Genomic DNA, 25046 nt, shown 5'->3' with positions numbered 1-25046 from the left:
GGGGTTTGTGGGGCACTTACTTTTAGTTTATCTTTCGAAGAGGAGGAGCGAGAAGGTAGAATGTCTATCAATAGCGTATAATATCGGTTGACCTAATGTATTGCTCTGCTCTACCTTCCATGAACTTCCTTCTTTGTGGTGCTTTTGATATCTCGTGACGTATAGAAAATCAAAACCTTCATCTCATTCCCACAAGAGAGGATGACCAGAAATATACAAAACGGGGGCTTTTCTTACTTATGGACGCGTTTTATAATTTAACTGTAAACGTAAAATACCGTAGATCTATTGTTTCAATCATTCCTTTTTGAAGAACAAGGTCATGGCAAGTCAAGTTGTATGTGCATTGCACATTCGCAAGTAATCTAAACGGCACAGTTTTGCAGAGCATAAAGAAACTAGAATATATTGCAAGATATACAATTTTGCTTGACAGCGCAGAGAGGGATGATCGTATTAAAAGATGCTTTAACCACCGAAACCGTAGAGGGTACGTCCTTGCCTTTTCTATAAGCGAGTCAGACAATGAGCAAACGAAGGAGGGCATGCCAAAATGATGGCATGAATGAGACAGCAAATCATTTACGTACCAAAGCGTAGACAACGTCCAAGGAAGTGACTGTCTTGCGCTTAGCGTGTTCAGTGTAGGTAACTGCATCACGGATGACGTTTTCCAAGAAGACTTTGAGGACACCTCGAGTTCTAGAAAAAGTAATTAAAAAAACGATTTATTACGGTGTCAGGGGAGGATCCATGATAATCATCGTGATATGTACGATGGATGATGAAATATGCATGATATGATACAATGATCATAATGATCAATTCATAGTGGCAATAGATCAGTTTTCGCAACATGAAGGAGCGTAGTCACCAAACCATAACACATAAACGGCAATACCATTGCAACTTACTCTTCGTAGATCAATCCAGAGATACGTTTGACACCTCCACGACGAGCGAGACGACGAATGGCAGGCTTGGTGATTCCTTGGATGTTGTCACGAAGAATCTTTCGATGACCTGATGTTCAGATGAATCGGATGAGAAATGGATACAATGATAATTTGAATGATGATAATAATAATTCATTTGAATAGTAATGAGATACTCACGTTTGGCACCACCCTTTCCTAGGCCTTTCCCTCCTTTTCCTCTACCTGGTCAAGAAGATTGCAATTAATAAACGAGTTCATGACTAATAAGCGAACTAAAGATATGCAGAATAATCGATGCAGATGATGTACATACCAGACATGTTGTTGCTTTGATCTCTCTAGTTTGAAAACTTGGGAGAACTTTTGTTGTATTGTGCTGATGAGGGTTTTTTGTGAGGAGGAAGTAACCACGATTTAAATACTCGTCCCACGATTTTTGTTGATACGAGCTCATTGGTTGAAAGATATTTTGTTTACATCTCATATCTGCGAAGTGGAGGTGCCCACCACTGCGCTCGTTATCTATTGGTAGTTGGCATCGATCTGTGTGTCAATTCTCAATATAAACAAATTCAGGAGGAAGTATTTAAGCCAACGATTTCCCCTCTTGCGATTTCTCATCACCTTGACATCGAAAAAATCAAGCAATGGCACGAACTAAACAAACTGCCCGTAAATCCACTGGAGGCAAAGTATGTACATCGTATATGATTCGCTATGCTATCGTATGGCATACTCGTCTCATATCCCTTCCTATGCTGCTGTATTGCCGTTTTCTTGAATTCTAACCATATACAATCAATAGGCCCCAAGAAAGCAATTGGCTACCAAATCAGCCCGTAAATCGGCCCCTGCTACTGGTGGTGTCAAGAAGCCACACAGATACCGTCCTGGAACCGTTGCTCTTCGAGAAATTCGTCGGTATGTGTTTGTGTTTGCCTACATCAGGGTTTTTGTTCAGTCACAGTACCTTATCCTTACCCATTTCCACATCTAGTTACCAAAAGAGTACCGAACTCTTGATCCGAAAACTGCCCTTCCAACGTCTAGTCCGTGAAATCGCACAGGACTTCAAGACTGACTTGCGATTCCAGTCTTCGGCTATCGGTGCCCTCCAAGAAGCTGCTGAAGCATACCTTGTGGGTCTGTTTGAAGATACTAACTTGGCTGCCATCCATGCCAAGCGTGTTACTATTCAGCCAAAGGATATTCAATTGGTAGGTGGTTGTTATAATGTTTGTTGTTGGAGCACTTTGGTTGACATGTCATTGTTATAGGCTCGACGATTACGTGGTGAACGATCTTAAGGCGTCCCACTCCATCATTTTCTAAATTCCCAATGTAGTTATTTGCTTTCAAAATATAGTAGTTTCTCAAAATGCAAAACATTCAGCTTCTTGGTTTACAGCCCAGTTTGAACTTCATTGATCAACAGCAAATCAAGCGGATCTCTAATACTCGTAACAGAACATGATCTTCTGGTCCCTCTTCATAACATTTGTTTGGCAAATAGATATTCGTGAATGTGCAATCTTGTATTTTGTCAATTGTGATGCTCCTTTATACATCCTTATGAGCCACGATACGTGCTATACGAATAATTGCTCAATAGCAATGGTACATGGTAGTGTGGTTGTGGTGGATTTGGTACTTCAAACGATATCTACGGGGACTTTTCAAAGTCAGCTCAACCTCAAACCTCAATATACTGTACATACCGAGCAGAAAGGAAAGAAGCATTTCTGGCCCTTCCCTTCAAAGTACGGTGCGGTAGCGAAATCCAGCTTGTAAACACCGGGTGTCAATGCTAGTGGAGTTCCTGCAGCGTCAAGGAGTAATGTCGTGCATCGGCCGTCAGAGTCGGTCTTTCTATATATGATACATGTACAAGTTGACTATATATACATATAATTCACGTAATTTCGTACTTTTCATACGTACCCAGATGCAAGAACCTGCCAAGTAGCATTGAATCCAGTGCTTCCAGTCATGACAGATATTTGCACGTCGACTCCAGATGCAGGGACACCATTAGAGGCATCAAGTACGTGCGTAGTGATTCGCGAGCGGGCTGCCATTATCGTGGCTTATTGTTGTCGTAAAGTAGCTTTGCTATGCTTAGCTTGATTCTCAACTTTCTACAAAAATCAAACCGCACTGCCAGCTTTGACTGGAAACTCAAATCGCTTGTAAACGAGATAGCCGGAAGCCATTATACGTGATCCTCATCAGATATAAGCGGATCAATATGCTTTCAATAAGGTACGCAACGTCTATTGAACCAGCTAAGCTTCATCCATCTCAACCCGCCTCATCTTTAGAAGAGCTATGAATTGGCTGGTCATCGGATTGATTTTCTGCAGCAATTCAATACGGGCAAGTCCAGTGTACGTTGGTCTTGAAGCTGGAACTGCTGCCCCGCTTCAAACTGCTGCACCTGCTGCTACTGCCACTGTCATGAATGGTAAAGGCTTTGGCTTTCAATTTCTTTGAATTGTCGATACAAATGAAGCCTCAATCAACCTAATACTCTTCAATTTCGTTGTAGTCATCACGGCTCATGTCAAGATGATGCCAAGTACTGTTCAGAACTCAACTGTGGCCGGATCTGCTGTTTTGGTGAGTTGATGTGAAGCGGTCGCTATATCAATCGCAGATCGGAAACGGTAGATTATTGATGTATTTGGGCGAGAAAATGCGTCGGCGCTATCGCTGCATGTACATCGAGTCTGAATTCGCTGCATTCACATAGGTCGATTCTGGAACAACCACGTCTATCACCGTTACGCTGAGCGGATTGAGTCCTGGATATCACGGGCTCCACATTCATGAATTCGGCGATGAACTAGCTAACAACTCGTGTGATGGTTGGGGGTAGGACAATACCTCATTTGTCGATTCCTTGGATGCATTTTTTTGGCCATCTTCCAAACACTAACATCATTGTTACAACACTAGTCCTCATTACAATCCATTCAAAGTCGCTCACGGTGGTCCAAATAGCACAGTCCACCACGTAGGCGACCTCGGCAACATTGTCGCAGATGCAAACGGGATGGCTGTGAGTACCATAACTGTCGACTATATCAAGCTGTCGGGCATGTATTCTGTTATTGGACGAGGATTGACGGTTCATGCGATGGTTGATGATCTTGGATTGGGTATGAGAAAAAAGAAGTGATTTTGGACTACGAATTCAAGAATATTGACTGATTCCTTGATTTTTGAACTAGGCAATTCCCCAGTATCAAACACGACGGGAAACAGTGGTGCGAGAATGGCGTGTGGGATTATAGGGTATGCTGCAACGGCTGCTACAACAAGTGCTATGCCAATGGCCGTGAGTGCTACACCGTTACCGAATATTGTGCCGTTTGCTGCTACACAGGGATTTACGACTCCTGAACCTCAAGCTACTGGTCTATGAAAAATACCTCAAAACATCTCTTATTATAACTTTTTGTTTCCCGGCCTTTTCTATGTTGCTTAAATTCAGTTTTGGATATTATTTTATTTACTGCCTTTCAGCACTTATTATTATGTAAAAAATTGATGAAATGCATCCTCTACTTTTTCGAAATTGGGCGGTTTAATTTAATTGGTTTACTGGAATCCTCCTGTTGATTCTGATTGGAGTGGTAGACGATTGAGGTACACTCGCAGAAGCAACAGGCACTCTACTACTATGCATCTCCTCCTTCCTAACACCCTCTTCAACAGGCTCGTCAACTCTTTCACGTACTGACAAGGCCTGAATGACTCTTGCCGCATGAGTCTCACTATCAACAATCCCACCATCAACAATCCCCTTTGCCGTTCTAGCAAACGCATGCCGAGACTCTGTAAATGCGCTACTACTATACAATCCCACCACCGCCGCAGCATATATGACCGATATACCCAACCCAGCCAAAGCAGCTTGACTAACCGTATTCCTCATCCCAAACCCACTCGCCACCGTATACGCCAGTACAGCCCCACTGGCTCCAGTACCTGCATAAGCCGGTATCAGTCTCCTCGATGTGAGCGAATCGTCTAGTCTATACATTATGTCGATGAGTTTCTGGATTTGGAAGACGTCTCGTATAACTATATCGGGGATGGGCAGTGACATGGATTTCCGTTCTTTAATCCAGTGGTTTGTGGATGAGATTGCGTCTTGGCATTCCTCGAGAATGGATGCTACTTGTTGGTGGAATGCATCTTGGCCGACGTGTTGGGCGGCCTTGTATGCCGAGAATACTGCTACTGCGCCGGCTGAGGAGGCGATCATTAGGCTGCGTGTTGATGTGTCTTCTGCAGTTGCAGCCACATCATCTTCTTCCTCGTTCTCTTCTTCATCAGAGTACCTTTGAGCGTGTTTGGACTTATGTTGATTTACTTTACGATTCCGTTCTTCACGCTCTTCCTGTTCTCGTTGCTTCAATTTACGATTCCGTTCTTCCCATTCGTCTCGTTCTCGTTTAAACTTTCTTTCTCGGTGACGATCTAGCTTGTCTTCATCTCTCGTCCACGATGATTGTGACGACTGCTGGTCTGACGTTCTGAGGTGGTGTTTATAATACTCTTTTACAAACGGAAGCACGTATTCGAATGTCTGCAGTGCTGTTGCCGTCCATGAAAACGATGAAGTTAAGGTTGGTGTTGGTTGTTGTTGGGTTGTTGCCGTTAGTGCTGATCTTTGAGCTGGAAGATGTTTACTGTATACTCTGGGTGCAAAGTCCAGGAGATTTTGTATTGAGGATGTGAAATGGCCGTCCTCGTTGTATAGTTCCCGTGGGTAGTCAATGTCGTTGAAGAGTAGCGATGCCATATGTTGTGTTCGGAGAGTCTGTGAAGGAAGCTCCCGACTGGATCTTCCTATGTATGAGCTTATAATTAATATATTTGATCGATTGAGGTGAGCTGCAGTCAACCAAATGACACGTCTCCACAACACATTACATTGCACATGTACAGCACTTACACGTACTTGTAAGATGGAGGCTCAAGGCACCGACGACAGTGCGCTGTATTCAGCAGCCGAGGCAGCAGGCAGATCCCGTAATTTCAGAAAGAATTACTATCGGCTCGTCGGTGTCCAAACTGTCGAGGTCAAAGTCTCGTTGGAAAGTGCGTTCGCTGGAGATGTGTTGGGTAAATATTGAAGGCATAAGAATTAAATCACGTGCATTTACTTATATATTCATGTTTACTTAGATCTAGAAAGGCTTACAAAGCTCTGTCTATGGGTTCGAATTCCGCATTTGTATCGCCCATTGGTTTGGAAGGTCTTGCTCGGTAAACGACGAACAAAAGACCCATTTCATGATACAAATGATGACTTTCTGACGCGCTTTCTTATGCAAAGGAGTCTTGCCAACATCAAAGGACGTATGGTCGTACGTTGAAGACCAACGAAGCCAGCAATTCCAGGACTTGAAGCGAGCTGCCCAATTCATCTACCCACCAACCCATCGCAACAAGAAATCTCTCAAGGATTACGATAATGTGGATTTGACTGCTGATTTGATGGTTCGGATGCTGCTTATTCAGTTGAATCGGTTGACTCCTCATCGTGTAGTTCAGGTAAGTTCTAGGAGTGGCCTTTTGCCTTGCGTCACTGATCTGGTGTCATTGATTGTTTCATTTTCCTTGTTAGTACCCAAGCCCAAAATTTCAGAACTTGACTGCCATCGCATCGTGCTTTTTAGACATTTGTGATTCGGTAACAGAAGCAGATGCGTTTTGGTTGTTCAAGTTCTTTGTAAGACGCGAGTTGAGTATGGTCGAGTTTCTGGATGGGAGTGAAGAGAACGCTATGCACCAAAAGGTATAGCTCGTTTGGTCACGCCCCTTTTTTAAGCTGTTGGAGACTCATTGGTTCGTTTCTTCACAGACACGGATAACAGACTCGGTCACGCATCTATGGAAGCTGCTTCAAGAACAGGATGCGGATTTGGTAGAGAGACTGGAGGATCTGGATGTGGATTTGGAGGTTTGCTGTGAAAGGTACTGAGCAATAAAGGAGTCGCTGTGGGTTTTTTGGGTCGTATCATTAGCATTCTTATATCAACCACTGTCCGAACTATAGGTGGTTTGCAAACTATTTCGCAGAAATACTGCCACCAGAAAGTTTAGAACGGTGTGTGAAAAAAACACCTAGCGAATCAATATCATCAAAGCAAACGCTGGTCTCATTATCACCCACGTATTAGTATCTGGGACATCCTATTTGGCGGCCGCCCAGCCATTCTCAATTACGTGGCACTCTGTCTCATCCTCGCAGTCCAACGGCAAATTCAAGCTGCTAGAGGTCCACGAGACGTACAAACCTTGTTTGGAAATATTGGCAGCCAAGTGAATCATAACGCTGTTGTGTCCTCTGCTATTGATTTGTGGGAGAAGCCATTGATTGCTTCTATGGGTGACGATGCGAGAAAGGCGCTGGGGTATTGAAAAAGGGTGGCGGGTATCATTACTTTTATGGAATTGGATGGTTTGCATTTACAGGAGAGCGGCACAAAAAAACATTTGTAGGATAGGGAGCAAGTGCTGATTAAATTATATGTGGTGTTTTGACAAGGTGGTTGGGCTTTGTGTTATTATTTGTCAAGTTTTTCTGTGTCGTTGGGGAGAGTTGATCGTGCATTACATTGTTTCTTCAGGTTCTATCCGTGACAGCAAGTGCTGTGAATTGGACCAGTTCGGAGTACCCGTTTTTAAAGTGTTTTGGTCGCATTTTTAGACAAGTTTTTGATTCCATTATCAAAACATATGTAAATTAGTCTTACTGGTCTAGATGCTGCTACAAGAACACCAGAAATTGCAAATGGCGCTGCCGTGATCGTGAATACTGGTAGTGGAATTTGGTGAGATCAACAGAGCACAGAAATCAAACTCTCGTCTGAAGGAAGCCCAGATGATTTTATCAGCATCTTTCACTAACACTGACGTATTGAACTGTCCTTATTAGGTGTACAGGCCTAAATTCCAAGAACCTGGCTGCCATCGGATCATGCCTTCCGTTTGTGATTCTATTAGTAATTTCTTCCAGGTCGTATACAAAATGCTAGCAATGAAGACCATTGCAGTCTTTCTGACATTCGTGACTGCCTGCAGCTCTCTTCATATCCATGCTCTCAACTCAGCATTGTCGGAAGTTCCAAGACACTACTGCTGTCGTCAACGAACTCTTTCACCTGTCAAACGCTCTAATTGCGTCTCTTTCAAGATTCACTCAGTGAATTGTAACTACCCAAGACGACAGAGACCATTCCTTTTTCAGTTTCCAAGAAATACAAGTAAATTACACGTGAGTCTCCTGATTTCACATTGTGTATGCTATACTGATGTAGCACGTCAAATTCCTCACAACACGTCAAGCTGCCAAGTTTCTCATCTCACTTATACCGACATTGTAATGAAGATCATTATAGTATTCTTCACATTTCTAGTGTCCACCAACTGTGTATGCTGGGCTATCGACATCCCTCTCATCAACTTGAACTCGCTGGATGCACCATCAAACAATCTAGATGCAGTCAAAACCAATCCCGTGCAGTACGAATCAACAGATAGCAGCCGTCATGCTCTTATAAAACGAGCTGATGTACCACGACGTCGCTGGAATCGCCTTCAAGTATCCGAAGCACTTGGAAGGACTTTGGATGTAATTACAATCACGGCTTTTGCTCCCATCTACGCATTCCTTGCTGCAAGTGTCGTTGTATTCTCGGTCACTGCTGGAGTGACGAGACCAGTAGCGAAAGTGTTGAGTGCTGTAAATCACGCCATCATCGTCGCTTCTGTCGTTGGGATATTTGAGTCTTACTGGTTGCTAGTAAGGGCACTCTTGACAGGTTGATGTCGATAGAGCCACCATATATTAAAAGATTACGTTTATCTCGCTTAGATGCCTCGTGGACATGATGTGACTTCAGTACTACGATGGGTACCACTGTCTGTCGTATGTATCCAAGAACTTCATTTGACGGCAACCATACTATTCCAGTCATCAATCACTTACGAATATCAACACCATGATTTTTCCTCTAAATTAGAACCCAGCCGACATGGTTAACCGAATGGACCGTCGCTTTCTTTCCGAAAACGACGAGACACTTGGACGACTCGTGCCAAGCATCCAATTCGCCGTCTATTTGCTGCTCTTTGCACCAATACGGGTATTCTTGGCTCCTTTGGTATATGGGATGCAGCATCTGGATGCTGACGTCCGGATTGGCTTGCACGGGTTTCGAATGTATTTCGAAGTCGTTAGTGAAGTTATAGATGACCGACTTGCTAGTCTTCAAGGTTCACGCGGTGCTGAAGGCGCTTTTGTTGTAGATGTAGGTGGTATTGAGGTGATTCATTTCCATTTTACACAATGTGCTGATGGAAATCTGTCCTTCCACAAAGAGTGATGATGACGAACCAGACGTTCTCGCAATGAGAAGAGCTAGACAATCTGCTGCTGATCTTGCTGGACGTCCTGTCGCCCAATCCGATATGGCTAATAGATTTACAGAGAACATGGTCAGAGCCCGTGTGGCGAGACAATCTTCATTTCGCCAACGTGTAGCTACAGATGTACGTTAGCTTGTTTTTCGCTTTTGAAGTTTGTTGCTCTTGAATTGGTTTAAAGATATACCATGTATTACTACGGATACCATGCCCTTCCACAATTACTAGACCGATAATCTCCAGTCATCGATTCCTGGAACAGCACTGGAACAATCTCATCCTAATCTTGCTGGACCTCCCGTCACTGAATCCGATATATCTCTTGGCGCACCTCCTGTCTCTGAATCCGATATGTCTAATGGATTTACAGACAACTCGTTCCGAGCCAATATGGCCAGACAATCTTCATTACGTCGACTTCAACGTCTAGCTTCGAACGTACGTCAGCTTGCTACTCACTCTTTGAACTTTGTTGCTTTCGATTTATTTCAAAATGTATAACAAGTACTGATACGAATACTTTTCCCTGTCACAATGACTAGACCGATAATCTCCAGTCACCTATTCCCGTACGAGTATCTGAAGAATCAACTCTCGATAGGATTGGTCTTCCAGAAGAATCTCCTGTTACTCAACCTGATATACCTGATGTAATATCTCGTTCTCGTTTGGAGGCCCAATCTCCAGTGCCTCCAGGTATGATGGCTCCAGATAATACGACGCCACGACACGAGCCTCTGCCCTTATTTGGTAGCTTCCGGGGAATTGGTCACTTGGAAGGTTATGTATCTACTCTTGCAACTGTGAATGCTCCTGCCAGTGACAATGGCTACATGGACTCAGCTCGTGAGATGAGGAGCAGACCTGCATCTTTTGTAAGCTTCATTCTTGACTCTCCCTTGCTTAAAAAGTGGGGCGGTTTTCTTGCTGATCAAGTCTTGGTTTATGTAGGATTCGCAAAATGGTGGAGCAGGACGTATTCGTGACTGATGATATTTTCAAATTAATCCACACTAGCTTGTAGTATTTTTGTGTGGTTCAAATAAAAAGTGACTTAGTATCAAATTACATGGTCGTTAATGAGATTGCTCTGTACATTTCAGCATCAACTGAATCAAAGACCTAATGAGGCTCTTTAGCACTTAACACAAACCCAAAAGAAACACCCTAGCAAATCATATTGAATTGAAGAGATCAGTTTATAACTAGAATTAAAACCATTAAATTACATTACAAACAAAAGTAGTTATACAAGATAAATGGAGGCTCGTCTCCATGCTGATGAGGTTGTGGGAGTTTTTTGACACTAATATGTTGGTCAAAGGTTTACTTTGTTCTAGTCACAGGTCTAATCTAAGGGATGAACACGTCCCGTATTCCTGATAGCAGACCCTAAATCTCCATCATCAATCAATCTTATCTCTGCTGCATCAACAGCAGGTCCAACAGATCCGTCTGCGGAAAGGACGGTTTGGTCTGATCGATCTGGTGATTTCACACCTTCTAGTTGTTGTTGCGGTGAGGATTGATGTATAGCTACTAGTGATGATGATTGCTTTTTATTGGTGTTGGAGGTGGTGAGGCTTTTCAAGTGTAGTCGTACACGTCTCTCAATCATTGCAATCCAGACTCCAGCAATGATTCCACACATGAATGAGAGCGGTATGCATATGTATACTATAATCGAAGGGCGAGCGCCGTATCTATCAGGTCCTCCTGCCCAACCTAGCCAAAAAGAAAAAGTCAGTGCATGGGTCCGACTGCACAACATCGCGCTGCAGGAGAACATACCCCACATAACGACAGTCATGGGTATCTGAAACCAGCAATTCAGATTTAGCAACAGGACAATCTTCCAAAACGTCTTGACTCTAGTTATAGTTTCTGGATGTAGATCTTGATCTGGATTGACTACGACCCTTATGCTGTTGCCATAGACTACTTGGATTTTTTGGGTCATTGTAGTCTGTTCTATGGACGTCATTGTGTTTGCTCGATACCTAAATGAGGGTATTTAGCTCATATTGAGCTTACCCAACTACAAGTGACCGCACTCACTTTATCTTCCATGCTCGATAGAGGAACAGGAGCCTGGAGGGCTGCGTCAAGAGAGCATTCAGTGTAAATATGGCGTTGAGGACCTGCGAACTCCACTCTATCCATGCGTCTGTCGTAGCTTTAGCATCGAATTTGATCATTCCAACCTGTTTCAGAAATCGTGTTTCAATATCTTTGATGTCAAGGAAGAAGACCATGGATGATTTACCAAGACCATGAATAAGATGGCACCGGCTACCACGACTATGAGCAGATCGGATACCAAAAAGAGGTTCAACCATGTGCAATATGGCTTCAAGCTCGAAAGTTGAAACTTGGCCATTTTTGGTGGTGAGGGAGATGAAGGGATGGAGGGAGAGGAGGAGCCGTTGGACGATGCAGATGACATGGCCGTCATGGCCACTGTAGGGAGCTCGACTGGGTCTCCAAAAGAGGCTCGTCCTGCGATATCTATCTACAAAACCTTATTTCTTGTGGAGTTTCAAAGGACTTCATCGACCACAACTGCCGCAATCGACGACTCCTAACGTGAACAATGAACAAACATTCACGTCGCGTGAATACGGACAATGGGACAATGTGGATCTTTTATGTTGCATCTTGCTCGCACAAGCTTTTTCAAACTTGGAGACATTTGGACATCACGAACATGACTATGGCTGTTGTCATGGGGCTCCTGCTCTATGGTGCTGACTCGGATTTGATCTTTACCTCTGAAATCAAGCCACAAAATAATGCATCATGTCCAATCTCGAACGAGATTGGAATTGGCGTCGTCGTTGTAAAGTGAAACTAGCATTGTACCATCACATATGGTGGCAAGGTCCTTTGGTAAAATCTCGCGACCAATGCATTCTTATCATTTCATTGCTGTGTTTGGGATAATACTATGAATGCTGCAAGACAGTCAGATCGCAGTCGTTTACAGCAAAACGTTCAATCAAATTCTCAAGTTGCTTGCACTATGCAGAGAATTTGCAATGGATGGATCTTTACAAAGTCTGCATTGTGCTTTTCGGCCACTTTCCCGACTTGTGATAAATGCAAGGCGTATACATGCCATTCATTTTTTCTGGGGAGACTCAATGCTAGGTCAAGATGCCATCAAACTCTCACGTTTCTTGATGGTCATGTGGGGATGTTAGTGATATTCCTATTTTCTTCACCTTGCTTGTACAGCTTTGTTACATGGCAACATATGGGGGCAAACAACAACACGATGATATGACTTCTAAAAACCAAACAGAAGAGATCGCACAATATTATATAAATCAGCGAGAGAACTATGGAGAGTCAATGAGTTAGATCATAGCCTAGTGTGCACCCAAGTTTTTTCAGCATCCACATACCGTAAACACCTACTAGCCAAAATACGCGATAGTTCCATCTTTACCATCACAAGGCAGATCAAAGAAGAGCCGACTAGCCAAACGTTCAATCTTGTCTGGCGATAAACCCTCAATGAACTTGGCAACTTCAGGATCTGCACCACCATGAGGAGATGTTACAGCATCCTTGTTTTCAGCTCCTGCAGGTACTGCTTCTCCTCGCTTTTCGGCAATGAATTTCGTCCAACATTGGAGAATGGCGTCTCGTACGATTGCCAGCAAGTCGAGGGTTTCTTCCTTGATTCGGCGTTCAGGGTTTCGTTTTATCATCCTGATGTGGAAGGAAGACACCACAAGAAAATGGAAGGTGGGTTGAGCACTATGGTTTCAACCAAATCTCTCGTTTTACCTGGCTATAACAACACGACATTCCACAGTGATTTGACGTTCAGCTGGGTCACGTATCACATCCAATATGGCTTCAAGTTGTAACGCAAAAGCCAATTCCTCCTCAGTCTTTTCACTGACTGTTGGATCCCTATGGGATTACATGCAAATGTTAGCAAACAAGGAATTATAAGCGGTACAGCCAAAAAATCTCGTCGTGCAACTTGCATGACTCTCACCTTGGCAAGAAAGCTTTACCAACAAGTATCCCATGCACCTTACTCAATACACGTGCAAGAGCAGTGAAGCAAATGAACTTCATATCTCACGTCCCATGAGGGTCTGTTTTCTATTTGTTTCCGAGACTACTTGTGAAATACATGCAAGAACCTCTTTCATCCTGCAATATAACTGTCCGTTGCATTTTTGCATTGGATTCTTTTTTGAGTATACCATTCATTTTTTCATTGATTTCCGCCACAACAGGGTTTTACAACGTTGACACCGACAGCACTGCCTCCAGCACCACTGCCTCCCGCAATACTGCCTCCAGCACCACCGCCTCCAGCAATACTGTCTCCAGCAGCTCCAGCAGAAACATGACTAGCACCAGATGAATGAGATACACCGCTAGCCAAATCCGAAACGTGTTGTGCAGTGACTTGTTGAACAGAGGGAACGATTGGAGGTTTGCAATTACAGCAGGGAGCACCACCACCTGTCATCACACGACCACCACCAGGTACTAATCCAGTACCTGGAGCTTTACCACCAGCGGCAATGGTACCAGCATGAGAACGCTTTCCAAAATCACCTTTGGTACGAATTTTTTGGAAAAGAGGTTCAAGGACGCTGTCGAAAAGTAGTTATGAATGAAATGGAAACGATGCGATACTAAATCGAAACTTTTGAAAGCTTACCTAACAGTAAACAAGAATGTTGGAGTGGAGACTAAACTGATGGCAATGGCTCCACCAATAAGACCCAATCCTGCACTGAAGTAAGGCATAAGGAATGCCACAATACCAGCTAAAGGTTTAGGGCAATGATGGTTTCAGTTTCTCGTCACAAGTCACTGGAGCTGTCAAGATGTCCGAAATGCATACCTGTGAGTGCAGAGGCCACGATGAGAGGTCCATATTGACGAAGGCAGCGAACAAATTTGGGAGCAACAGTCGCATATAAGTCTTGGACACTAGATTGAGTCGAAAAGTGGATTCGTGAATATCATCAAAGTGGATTCGTGAAAAGATTTGTTCAACCTGTCAAAACGTTCTTGAGAGAGCACTTACAAAGCTTTGCACTCTTTGAGAAGTGCACGTCCAGATGATACCAAGTCTCGAGATTGAAGACGACTGCTCTTAGTTTGTTGACTCTAAATCAAAATTTTGTGCAGTGATGTGAGAATGTTTTCCCTTTATGTCGTGACATGTTCAAGTATTTCTCGCAAAAAGTCAGGGATACGGAGCTGAAAAAATCAAAAATGATGGCATCCATCCATTCACTGCACTTACAACGAGTTGATTTCTGAAATTGGCCAAGAAATGAGCACCATTGTCAATTGGTTGCTTTCTCAGTTGCAAACCATACGAAGTTGAATCAGCATTGCACAGCACTGATAGCGTTAATACGATGGCTATTAGAGATATGATTTTAAGGGATGCCATCCTTGCTTCTCTGTTGATGGATGTGTTAATTCGTGTTTGTTGAATAGGGAAGAGCTGTCAAGCACGCAAATCAACTGATAGTGGTGAAGGACAAAGCCGAAGTGATTGCGAGTGTTGAAAACGAATTTTAACGCCTTATAAATCTAGTTTCTCACTGAACCGACGCGGCCGTATGAGCTTTTGTTCAGATGGGCTGATTCAAACTCTCTGTCGCTCGCAATTAATGACATGCACGTTCGGACACCTCGATTCACTTCTGAATTCATAGTATCAATTGAATTTTGACATAATTGTAGACTCATCATCCGGCCAGATATACTGTTTTGCTCGTGTGCTTGACTTTCTATGACTTAAGGCAACAGATCCCCAAATGGTGCCGATAGTAGCACAGATTGGAAGGAAATAGGCCAACACGTCAGCTAAATTACAGAAAGAGACTTAGAGGTGAGAGATGTCTCGGAATGCTAATAGAGACTTGTTTGTAAACGTCAATATTTCAAGTAACTTGTAACTGCAGTAGAAAGCAGGAGTGGTCCAAATACACGAACTATGCGAAGAAACTTGCGAGCAATCTTTGCATATAATTTTTGATACTAGGCAGGAATTGGACGGAAAACTTCAGTAGTCGAAACATTTCTTCTGGCCAGCGAGATTTTGCATGAAACGTACAAGACTGCAAGTCGACATCCTGATTTCTTTGAATCTCGAGATTGAAGACGATTGCGTGTTATTGCTTGACTCTATATTCATTCGTATTGATGTGTGAGAATCTTTGCTTGGGATTGTTGATGAATGTTGACATGTTCGACTGTTTATGGTGCAAAGACCCAGGATTGCAGAGCTTTTATATTCAACATCCATATCATCGTTCCAAATATAATACTAACGACTAGTTGATTTCGGAAATGGGCCAAGAAGTGAGCAGTATTGTCATTTGGTTGCTTGGTCAATTGCAAGCCATATGGATTTGAATCAGCATTGCATAGCATCGAGACCCTCAATGCGATGACAGATAGCGATATGATTTCAATAGAGGCCATCTCTTCTTCTCCTAGGTTGTTGGCGTTTTGTTGTTTGAAAAAAGATGTTTCGAGGATGTCAAAACACGCAGCAGGCTTATCCGAAGGCTCAAGGAGATAACAGCAACGGGAGTACTCCTGATGGTCTCTCAAGGACGTATCTGCAAAGTCAACTTCCCTGAAATAGAGCGGGAATATAGAGTCTCATTCCGAGATTTCGCTGTTTTGCCATTGATATTTTGTAACAACGAGAAGCGTAAAGCTTCGACGCGATTTAAAACTTTCTGCGTGGTGTAAATAGCTCGAAATGATAATCATTCTGTCGAAGTATCGGTTTGAATCTCGTCAAAAAAATTCCCGACTCTTCACACTTTCACATGAATTAGACACATTTTTCCAATCGAAACATCGACAATGCTAAACTCATCATCCCCAAGAGCTTCGACGTCATGCGCTTCGAGCGTTCGAGGAGAAGCCAAGAGGCCGGCGCTCTCTGCAGATACTCAGAATCTCATCAAAGGTACTAAAGACAAGAATAGTATCGCTATCCGGACGTTGATGAAACGAAGATGATGGTGAAGGACAAAGGAGTAAAAGAGGATCCTTTAAATTGGAATTCGTTGATACCCGTGTTGGTCTGGACTTTTAACTAATCCGGTTACCTTCATCCAGCAATGATGAAAACATCTAAATTGACGCAACGACAACAAAAGATGCTAGATGGATGTCTCTTTGGTAAGAAAGCCTACAATTCCTCTCAAATGTATTCACTTTACTCAAAGCCCTTGTTTAATTTAGACGCGCAAGCATTACCAACAACAGTCATACCCTCTAATATACCAGCACCAACAGCACTTCCTCCAAGTGCCAGAAAAGTGGTTCGAGTACCATATGATCCCAATGCAAAGAAGGAGAGAAGAAGCCTTGATGAGATTGTCAGGTCTGGTGCTTATCAGCCTGAATCGTTTCGACCTACGCCACGTCGTAAGTTTCTATTATGGGCCCAGTTGTCACTGGAACCTTCAATTGATACGGGGACCCTTTCCTACATAGGTGATTCAACACTCGAAAAACGCAAGCTTCAAAACTTGATGGCAACCGGATCAGTAAAAGACGACGATTCGGAAAGGCATTCTGATTTGAAATCACGAGCTTCTGAGAGATACACAGAACACGAGTTTGATGAAGATGATGAGTTTGGAATGCTGCTGCAAGAAATTCAAGAACGGAAGGAGTTTGTTACTGATATGCAAGCTCTGGGAGCTCTGAAATCGGATGAGAAAAATAAAATCAAGGCAGAGATTGCTTTGGTGAGTGTCTCGTGTAAGATCATTGATTGGCATATTGTTCGAGAATACTAACTCATTGGTTTCCTATTTTTGCAATAGCGAATGAGTCGACTGGAAGCCTTACATAGGAAGAGACACAGTTAATAGAGACACGTTTAAATCTCAGTCTAATAGTCAATAGAGTTACTTTAACATAGAACTAGTTATATTACATTGAAGCCTGTAGCTCTCATCCTTAAAATTCTTCACAACCGCTGAATCACCTTTAACCACGACAAATACACCATCACCTTCACTCTTTGAATGATCATAGCCTTGTTGAGCATACTTCAAACCTTCGGTCATCCGTAAACGGTGGAAACAATTGACTCGACGTTGCAGCTCAGCAGCACCTCATTGATCCACTGGATCTTACCATTGTTTATCAAGAAAGTTCAACAGCTTTCGATCGTCCCGCCGTGACATTACCACGCACTAATAGCCTCCTCACATCGACATTCAGGCACCCGTTCACGACTACACGAATTCACCAACGACACATCTAGCATCTTTTACATCCGAGCATTAAGTCGTCTCCTGAACTGTCCATAAGCAGCAGGAACATCATGACCGGCATACCACCAACATCATGACGTGGCACAATGGTTTCCTCATTTGGTCTCTTGACCGTTAATATAAGAACGTCCTTGCACTGACAGTTTCGATAGCCTTGAGAAGTGTGAACGATACCTTGTCCAGGTTCAGCGAGCCTTGAAGCGTTATGTAGCCAAAGACAAGTTGAAACCACAGTTAAAATCTCATCCAACACGAAGTCCATTCAAAGCTAACTCTAGTTATATTATAATTAAAACCTATACCTGCCATCATTAATATTCCTCACAACCTCGTCATTAACTTGAATCCACGACTTCCCTTCCCACAAATACACATCATCACCTTCAGTTCTTGAAGGATCATACCCCTGTTGGGCATACTTGAATTTCTGAAACTTTAGCGTTGACGTCTTGTCATGCTCTACTGCTCGAAAGCGTAAAAATAATGGACGGGAGTATGAGGGCAGATTCTTTTGGATGTGGAGGGTAAAGTCTTCAAAGTTGAAGACGGTTGAGTCTGGATTGAGGAGTACAGAAGCCATAGGAGCACGACCATCCGTGTTTGGTATTTTGATGCCATAGACATTGGCTTCTCGTATATGTGGGTATGCGCCAACGACTTGTCCAACATCTAAAAAAATACCAATGTCAGCGATTGGAATGCAAAGAAAAGCCAGCAAAAGGATTAAATCACCGTTGGAGCTGATGTTTTCTGACTTCCACCTATTCGAAAACAAATTCGACTCAGCAAACCCACGCTAAGTTTTGCACCAAATTCGATTCAGCAATCCAACGCAAACGCAAATCAAGCTCACCTCATAGAGTCGCCACCACGATCTTGGAAATAAAAGAACCCTTGATCATCCACTGTAAGCAAATCCCCAGAACTCCACCAACAGTCGCCCTCCGCAAACACATCCGTATACAGCTTCCGTCTCGTAACAGCATCACCCACGTACCCATCATATTTCCCATCAGGCAATCTCATTATCATTTCTCCAGTTTCACCTGAAGACGCAACAACACACCGTCCATTAACCCGTACAACCGCATCGTTCTCAACATCATACTGCACCAGTATACCACCTTCACCACTCGATGCTTTTGCCGTAGCGACACTCTTTGGTAAGAAGCCACAAGATCCCGGTTTGTTAAAGTAGTTTTGTATGGCATCGCCTGGCATTTCAGTTGCCCCGTAATGTTCGACTACTTGGGTTATATGGAAGCGTTTCGTAATAGACTCAAAGAGATCAGAGCGTAAACCGTTGCCGATGATGACTCGTAATGGAGAGAATTGCGGAGTTCCTTCCGTTGGTTGAGGTTGTTGAAGGTGAAGATATCTCCATAATTCACCGACCTAAGGACGAAGGAGTGTAGGTGAGCCAAGGTCTCATTAAAATGAATTCTTTATAAGGGTCCACATCGAAATGCAAAACGCATCGTCCTTGGTCTTGGAACGCTTGTTGGCCAGCATCAAATCGATCTTTCTCATGTCACACGTACATAAACGGTAGCCACACATTGATGCTCTCGCACGTCCTTGAAGAAGCTGCTAGCTGAGAACTTTTCACGTAACACGACGGTATTTCCAAGTAAGATACAAGGAGCCATTGCCACAGCACCAGCGTTTCCATGATATAAAGGCAAACTTATGTAGTATCGATCTCCTTCTTTCAATCCACTAGGTCCAGACCACGTCAAAGCACATCCAATCCTAGAAAGATGAGTTAATTTGCTGAGCGATTCGACCAAAAAAGATCTTGGTCTTTTTGGAACTGATCAGGTCCTTAGACCTTCGATCTCAGAGCATTCCTAAGTCCACACAAGATAAGGTCTTACCATCTCTTGTGGGAGAATTTGGCAGCTTTAGAAGGTCCAGTCGTGCCAGACGTAAATATATAGTACAATGGATCCCTGACGTTGACACCCTCACGTCGAGTCCTTGGCACACGTTCATGACTATACGAATTCAACAACGACGCATCCAGCATCTTATGCCTTCCACCATCCAACCGTTTCTGAAACCACGAATCAGCCAAGACAGGAACATCAAATCCTTGCCCAGCATACCACCATACATCGACACCACCATCCTCATGAGATTCAATAGACTCCCAATTCGATTTCTTGGCAGTTGATATAATAATGCACGTTGCATTAGCAGTAGTAATAGCATGCCGCAGCAAATCACCAGTCAAATTCGTGTTTATGAGTGCGATGCAGAGTCCAGCTTTGGCCAAGCCCATCGTCAAACACAGGTACTCGGGTCTGTTTTCCATGAGCAAGCAAACTACGGATGATGGAGCGAGGTTTTGATGTATAGCCCAATGCGCGATTCGATTTGCACATTGGTCGAGCTCCGAGTACGTGTATCTGGCCGTGTGATCGACGGCGTAAATGAGGAGATTGGAAGTATATCTGAAAATTTAAAATGATGTAAGATTCTCCATCTCTTGGCATCAATAGAGGTCAATGATGTTCAACACAAATGTGGTTTAGAATTACTTGTCAACAGCCCATTCGAAAAAGTCTGCGGCACTAGTAACGAGACTTGTAAGCTTACATGAGCTGATATTGAATTGAAAAGCGACACTTACTTGGAAGCTGCACCACCATCTTCCAACATTTTAGTCGCAACCGATTTCTGCTGTTGCATCACAGCATACTCGCGCTCATAATACTCGACGGTCTGATTCGGATCATATTGATAATGTGGCCTATAATATGGATCAGTCATCGTTTGCTATGCGGAGCTAGCTCTTGTAGCTAGTTTCTTCAAGTTTTTCGCAAATGCGTCAGTATTAAGAAAGTGCTATTGACTATTTGAGACTACTACGATCGTAACAAAACTCAAACTGTTGGACTTCAAAGTTTCAAATTAAAGAGACTGCCTTTTTATTTTAAGAGATAGGTAACAAGACGTGTTATTATATGAGTAGTAAAAGATTGTCCTCCCTCAAATTACGATTACAACAACAGCATCGCAACAAACCCAGCAGTTGCAACACCACATAAAGTCAAAACCGGAGTGACTCTAACATTAGTAGCACCACTCTTTGAACCAGCCGTTGTAGCAGTAGATGCTGGACTTGCGGCAGCGGGAGAAGCAACAGCTGACGCAGCAGCATCTAATAACGGTGCTGCTGTAAGAGATGGAGCAGTGTATCCGGCAGGTCTAGCTGGTGGTCCAGTTGGTGCAGGATCGCCGGCGCACTGAATTGAAATGTAGTCGTATATGGCTTCATATCCGACTGTTGAGCCAGGTGCAACAGTCCAAGGTCTGAAAGAAAAAAATATCGTCAGAATGTTCTTATAAAACGTAAGAGCTCAACAATTCTTGATCAACACAAGACTTATAGTGCTCCGTGCAGTCAACAACAACAACAAACCACCAGAGAACATACATTCTTCCACCAGCCCAAGAAACTGTGCCATCGCCTAGTCCTGTATCAAAAACAATGGGGGAAAAGGTTTAAAAAGGCTGCCGAAGTGACAATGACAATGCGACAACTCTTACCACAACTTCCACCATCCCATACACCGATTTGAACTCGAGACGGTGACGTAGGGAACCGACAGTATCCATTTGAGCAAGTGCTATTCAGCGTCACAGTTCTAGGCGATTGATTTGTTAGATTGAATACACGCGGTGTAATATAAACCAAATACTCACCTAACGGCCTTGCCGTCAATCGACCACGTAATCGAATCGGGTGCCCAGTTTACAGTGTAAACGTGGAAGGCAGCTCCGGTGGGACTGCCAACCTGACGAGATGCAGAGTATGAGTAAGTCGTTCAAACAAAACGAGTGGCGAAGAACGACTCGATACGATCTTACATCGATTAGTGTTAATTGATCTCTGTTGGTGTCCCCACCTTTGAAGTAGTTTGTTTGGGCAAAATTCGGATTTGCACCGGTGAATTCCTGAGCGGTTTGGTGTGTGTTAATGCAAAGTATAACGTCAAATACAGGGAGACTAGGCACATACATAGTCGATTTCATCTCCCTGATTATGAAGATCAGGTGCCATGGATATAAAGGAGGTAACCATACCCCCAACGTTGCCGGTTTGGATTCTAGCTTCGAATACTCCATAGTCTATAGGACACAGACAATGTTTGAATGCGCAATGTCAGAGTCACTTTCTTGACAACACACAACTTACGAAGGAATGTAGTACTGGACACCAACGATCCAATGCCATAATAACGGCCGTCGCCAGCAGGAGCAGCGGATCTAGTCAACTTTAGATGCAGCAAGCCAGCCGCAGTATCAAAGTTGACTTGGGTAGTATTCACATCTAGAGTGAAATCAGCTGATTTCATATCACCCGTGTAAGCGTTAGAAGGCACTATCCAAGTTTCGGGGCCCATCTGCGAGAAAGAATACGAAATTGGGGCTGAGCGTGTGCAATGTGTTTGTGGTGGTTGAATCGAGTATTTTACATCATAGCGACCAGAGATGCAATTGAGACCGTTAGGCCGGCCATAGTAACAGCTAGACGCAGTATAGCTTGTGTTGGTTTGGCATCCAAAGCCTGTAAAAGTGTCTTGTTGTTAAGCTTGATGCTCCCACCACAACTTTTTTTAATGTCCATACCACATGCTGATGCAGATTTGTCACATATACCGAATTGGCTACAACAGGGAGCATCTTTTCCGCATTGAGAAGCGCAGGTAGTGGGAGTAGGAGCAGGTGCATAGCATTGCACACTCGCAGTCGGCGTTTGCGCTATGACTACTGGTGCAAAGCTGGTAGCTATTATAGCGGCCAGTAACAGTAGACCTGTGAGTTCACGATTCAGCCTCATAGATCCCATCTTGATGGGAAACGATGGCCTGCAGGGCTACTGACAAAGTTGTCGCACACAATGAAAGTCGAGTAGCAAAGTACCCACATTGGACGTTTTGTAAGCGACGTGACTTTTGGCGTCAAGCAGGTAGATTCAGTATAGAATCTTGCTAGAGCTCGTATTTCCATGTGCGATGCCATTATAGTTTGCCTGATCGCAGCAGTTATGCAGTTTAATGAATCAACACGTAGATCTCCAGTTCCTTACGTGTTTTAATGTGATTTCCGATCAAAATTAGCTATTCGAAACAATTCTATACCATCATCTGTACACTCTGCCTCAACTCGGCATTTTCATGCTTCCCCAACAAAACTTTTCAAGTGTTCGAGAAGATCTATATCAGGACAAAAACGAGCTTGGTTGCTTCGAATATACTGGCAATCGTCCTATTGAGCTAGATATATACTTCCTGTAGCGTGGAGTATATGTCCGTGGTGCTTCTCATCCAGGTTGCTGTCGATTGAGGGTAAATGCACAGTGCGGATGCATACAGATATTGAACGAAGCTATGAGCTAATATAAAAGTCACTTCTGATCTAGATATTTATTATGCAGCAGGTCTCAAATACATCAAACGGACTGCCATTGTCGCTCATCATAGAAAGAACTTCAACTACAATCGCGACAACAACCACCTCAGTATCGAATGAAGATAGATTATCACCTGCTCCGATATTGAATACATCAGCTCTGCCTTCCTCGTCTACCACACAACGTCATGGAGCCAAACCATCAACAGCAGCAACACACATCTCGCTTCCGGAGATACCTTCAGCACATCAGCAACAACAGACCAAAATAAGAACTCGACGAAGGTGTTGTCTAGTACCTCCAATATTCACATACCTCTGGAATTGGCTACCGTCTCGAACTGAAGAAGAACGTATCAGAATTCGGATAGATCGTCGTGCATCAGGAAGGACGATAGTCAGGACACGATTACTCAACAAGCAGAACGCTACAGAGGATGATGATACTGTAGAATGGGACGATGAAGTATCCTTCTTTGAGAATGAAGACAAGCCTCCAATACCTGTTCGTCAATCTCGTGAAATGACTGCTGAAGAAGAAGCTGCTCAGGTCTTTGACGTGTTTGAGAAGGCTTGTAAACAGGTGCCAGTGTCTATATCTTCGACATACAGGTTTCGTGGATTGCTCGGTTGGGGTATGTGTCTAATGAAAGAGCACCTTTTTACTGCCTTCCAGCTCCACCAATACTCACTGTTAAAATCATAATAGGAGGCAACGCATTCGTAGCAGAAGCTCAAGATATCAACACATCAGAATACGTTGCCATCAAATTCATCCAAAAATCACGATTGGATGAAATGTCCTTGTTGGAAGGTGTACCGCTGGAAGCTGTAGTCTTGCGTGCTATACAACACCCCAATATCGTCGCCTTCAGAGCAATCTACTCGGACGATACGTATTACTATTTGATCATAAACAGATCAGAGCCCCTTACTTGGAGATTAGGTCAATCAACAAGTGAGGATGTATCACCAACCGAAATGCTTTCTTTACAACCGAAATCCATAAAACGATATACCGCGACACCACGAGATTCGATAGTAAATGAGGCCGCTACCAAGATCAAGCGAAGGTCTGCTTATGGGTCTGCTCAACGAGCATCAATTATTTTACGACAGTCGCCACCTCGATCTTCTGTAATGTCAGATACGGTGACCCCACCTAGAGGATCTCTATCCCTAGAAATAGCACCAGTAATACCACAACCAACACCAGCAATAGTATCACAACCAACAGCAGCAATAGTGTCGATACCACCAATAGCAGCTGTATCAACACCACCAGCAGCAGCAATAGAATCAACATCGTCACCTCTAGGCCGACCACGCCATTCACATCAAGGCGACCTAATAGACTTCCTCACGATGTTTGGAAAGACTCCTCCCAGAGTTATCCGTCATCTAGTTTTGCAACTCGTATCAGCATACCAAGCCCTCCTCAACGCCGGATATGTATATCTAGATTTCAGACCAGAAAATGTCTTGATTTCCGATTCTCTTCACCTTATACTGGTCGATTTTGGAATGTCGCAACCAATATTGACGAACAATGATGACCTCTTCTCGCAATACGGGACTGTAGAAGCTTCAGCACCTGAAATATTGGCTGGAAAGGGGTATCGAGGTTCGGAAGCAGATATATGGGCTATGGGGTTGGTTGTGTATCTGATTTGTTCAGGTGGCGAGAGTGCTTTTGGAAGTAGAGGGTATCGGGCTGGGACGAATATTGAGTTTCCTGTTGATATGGAGCAAGGTAAAAAAAATTGCTAGCTCCGATCATACATTGATGAGCTACTCACAGTCAGTTTCTTCCTTTCCATTAGAGTACAGAGATCTCCTTTCAAACATGCTAGAAGTTGATCCGGTCAAAAGATTTAATATCTCAGCAGTCGCTTACAGTGTCAAGAGCTGGAGTGTTTGTTGAAACCTAAAACACATG

General features: G+C 43.5%; 6 protein-coding genes across 6 annotated transcripts; 3 read left to right on the top strand and 3 right to left on the bottom strand.

Moving 5' to 3' along the window:
- Positions 1-468: 468 nt before the first annotated feature.
- Positions 469-1258, bottom strand: SmJEL517_g03664 (uncharacterized protein; the record flags this gene model as incomplete). The annotated part of the gene is made up of 5 exons (XM_031169592.1): positions 469-507; positions 591-702; positions 915-1023; positions 1116-1160; positions 1252-1258. 5 exons carry the CDS (start codon positions 1256-1258, stop codon positions 469-471), a joined length of 312 nt encoding a protein of 103 aa, XP_031024478.1.
- A 327-nt stretch (positions 1259-1585) lies between these two features.
- SmJEL517_g03663 (uncharacterized protein) lies at positions 1586-2245 on the top strand (the record flags this gene model as incomplete). Its single annotated transcript, XM_031169591.1, has 4 exons — positions 1586-1663; positions 1744-1859; positions 1936-2155; positions 2216-2245. 4 exons carry the CDS (start codon positions 1586-1588, stop codon positions 2243-2245), a joined length of 444 nt encoding a protein of 147 aa, XP_031024481.1.
- Positions 2246-2508: 263 nt separating this feature from the next.
- On the bottom strand, positions 2509-3016 carry SmJEL517_g03662 (hydroxyisourate hydrolase; the record flags this gene model as incomplete). Its single annotated transcript, XM_031169590.1, has 3 exons — positions 2509-2601; positions 2657-2807; positions 2880-3016. The coding sequence occupies 3 exons, from the start codon at positions 3014-3016 to the stop codon at positions 2509-2511; spliced, it is 381 nt and encodes a 126-aa protein (XP_031024480.1).
- Positions 3017-5917: 2901 nt separating this feature from the next.
- Positions 5918-7376, top strand: SmJEL517_g03661 (uncharacterized protein; the record flags this gene model as incomplete). Its single annotated transcript, XM_031169589.1, has 7 exons — positions 5918-6074; positions 6138-6218; positions 6289-6506; positions 6580-6750; positions 6817-6929; positions 7012-7062; positions 7136-7376. The coding sequence occupies 7 exons, from the start codon at positions 5918-5920 to the stop codon at positions 7374-7376; spliced, it is 1032 nt and encodes a 343-aa protein (XP_031024483.1).
- Positions 7377-17975: 10599 nt separating this feature from the next.
- SmJEL517_g03660 (uncharacterized protein) lies at positions 17976-20461 on the bottom strand (the record flags this gene model as incomplete). The annotated part of the gene is made up of 7 exons (XM_031169588.1): positions 17976-18355; positions 18419-18447; positions 18540-19081; positions 19228-19438; positions 19564-20142; positions 20230-20262; positions 20322-20461. The coding sequence occupies 7 exons, from the start codon at positions 20459-20461 to the stop codon at positions 17976-17978; spliced, it is 1914 nt and encodes a 637-aa protein (XP_031024482.1).
- A 2665-nt stretch (positions 20462-23126) lies between these two features.
- Positions 23127-25031, top strand: SmJEL517_g03659 (uncharacterized protein; the record flags this gene model as incomplete). Its single annotated transcript, XM_031169587.1, has 3 exons — positions 23127-23742; positions 23817-24860; positions 24931-25031. The coding sequence occupies 3 exons, from the start codon at positions 23127-23129 to the stop codon at positions 25029-25031; spliced, it is 1761 nt and encodes a 586-aa protein (XP_031024427.1).
- Positions 25032-25046: the final 15 nt, after the last annotated feature.

The sequence above is a fragment of the Synchytrium microbalum genome, assembly GCF_006535985.1.
Source record: "Synchytrium microbalum strain JEL517 chromosome Unknown SmJEL517_scf0020, whole genome shotgun sequence".
Classification (NCBI taxonomy): Eukaryota; Fungi; Chytridiomycota; class Chytridiomycetes; order Synchytriales; family Synchytriaceae; genus Synchytrium; species Synchytrium microbalum.
This window is presented reverse-complemented; position numbering and strand designations above follow the sequence as displayed.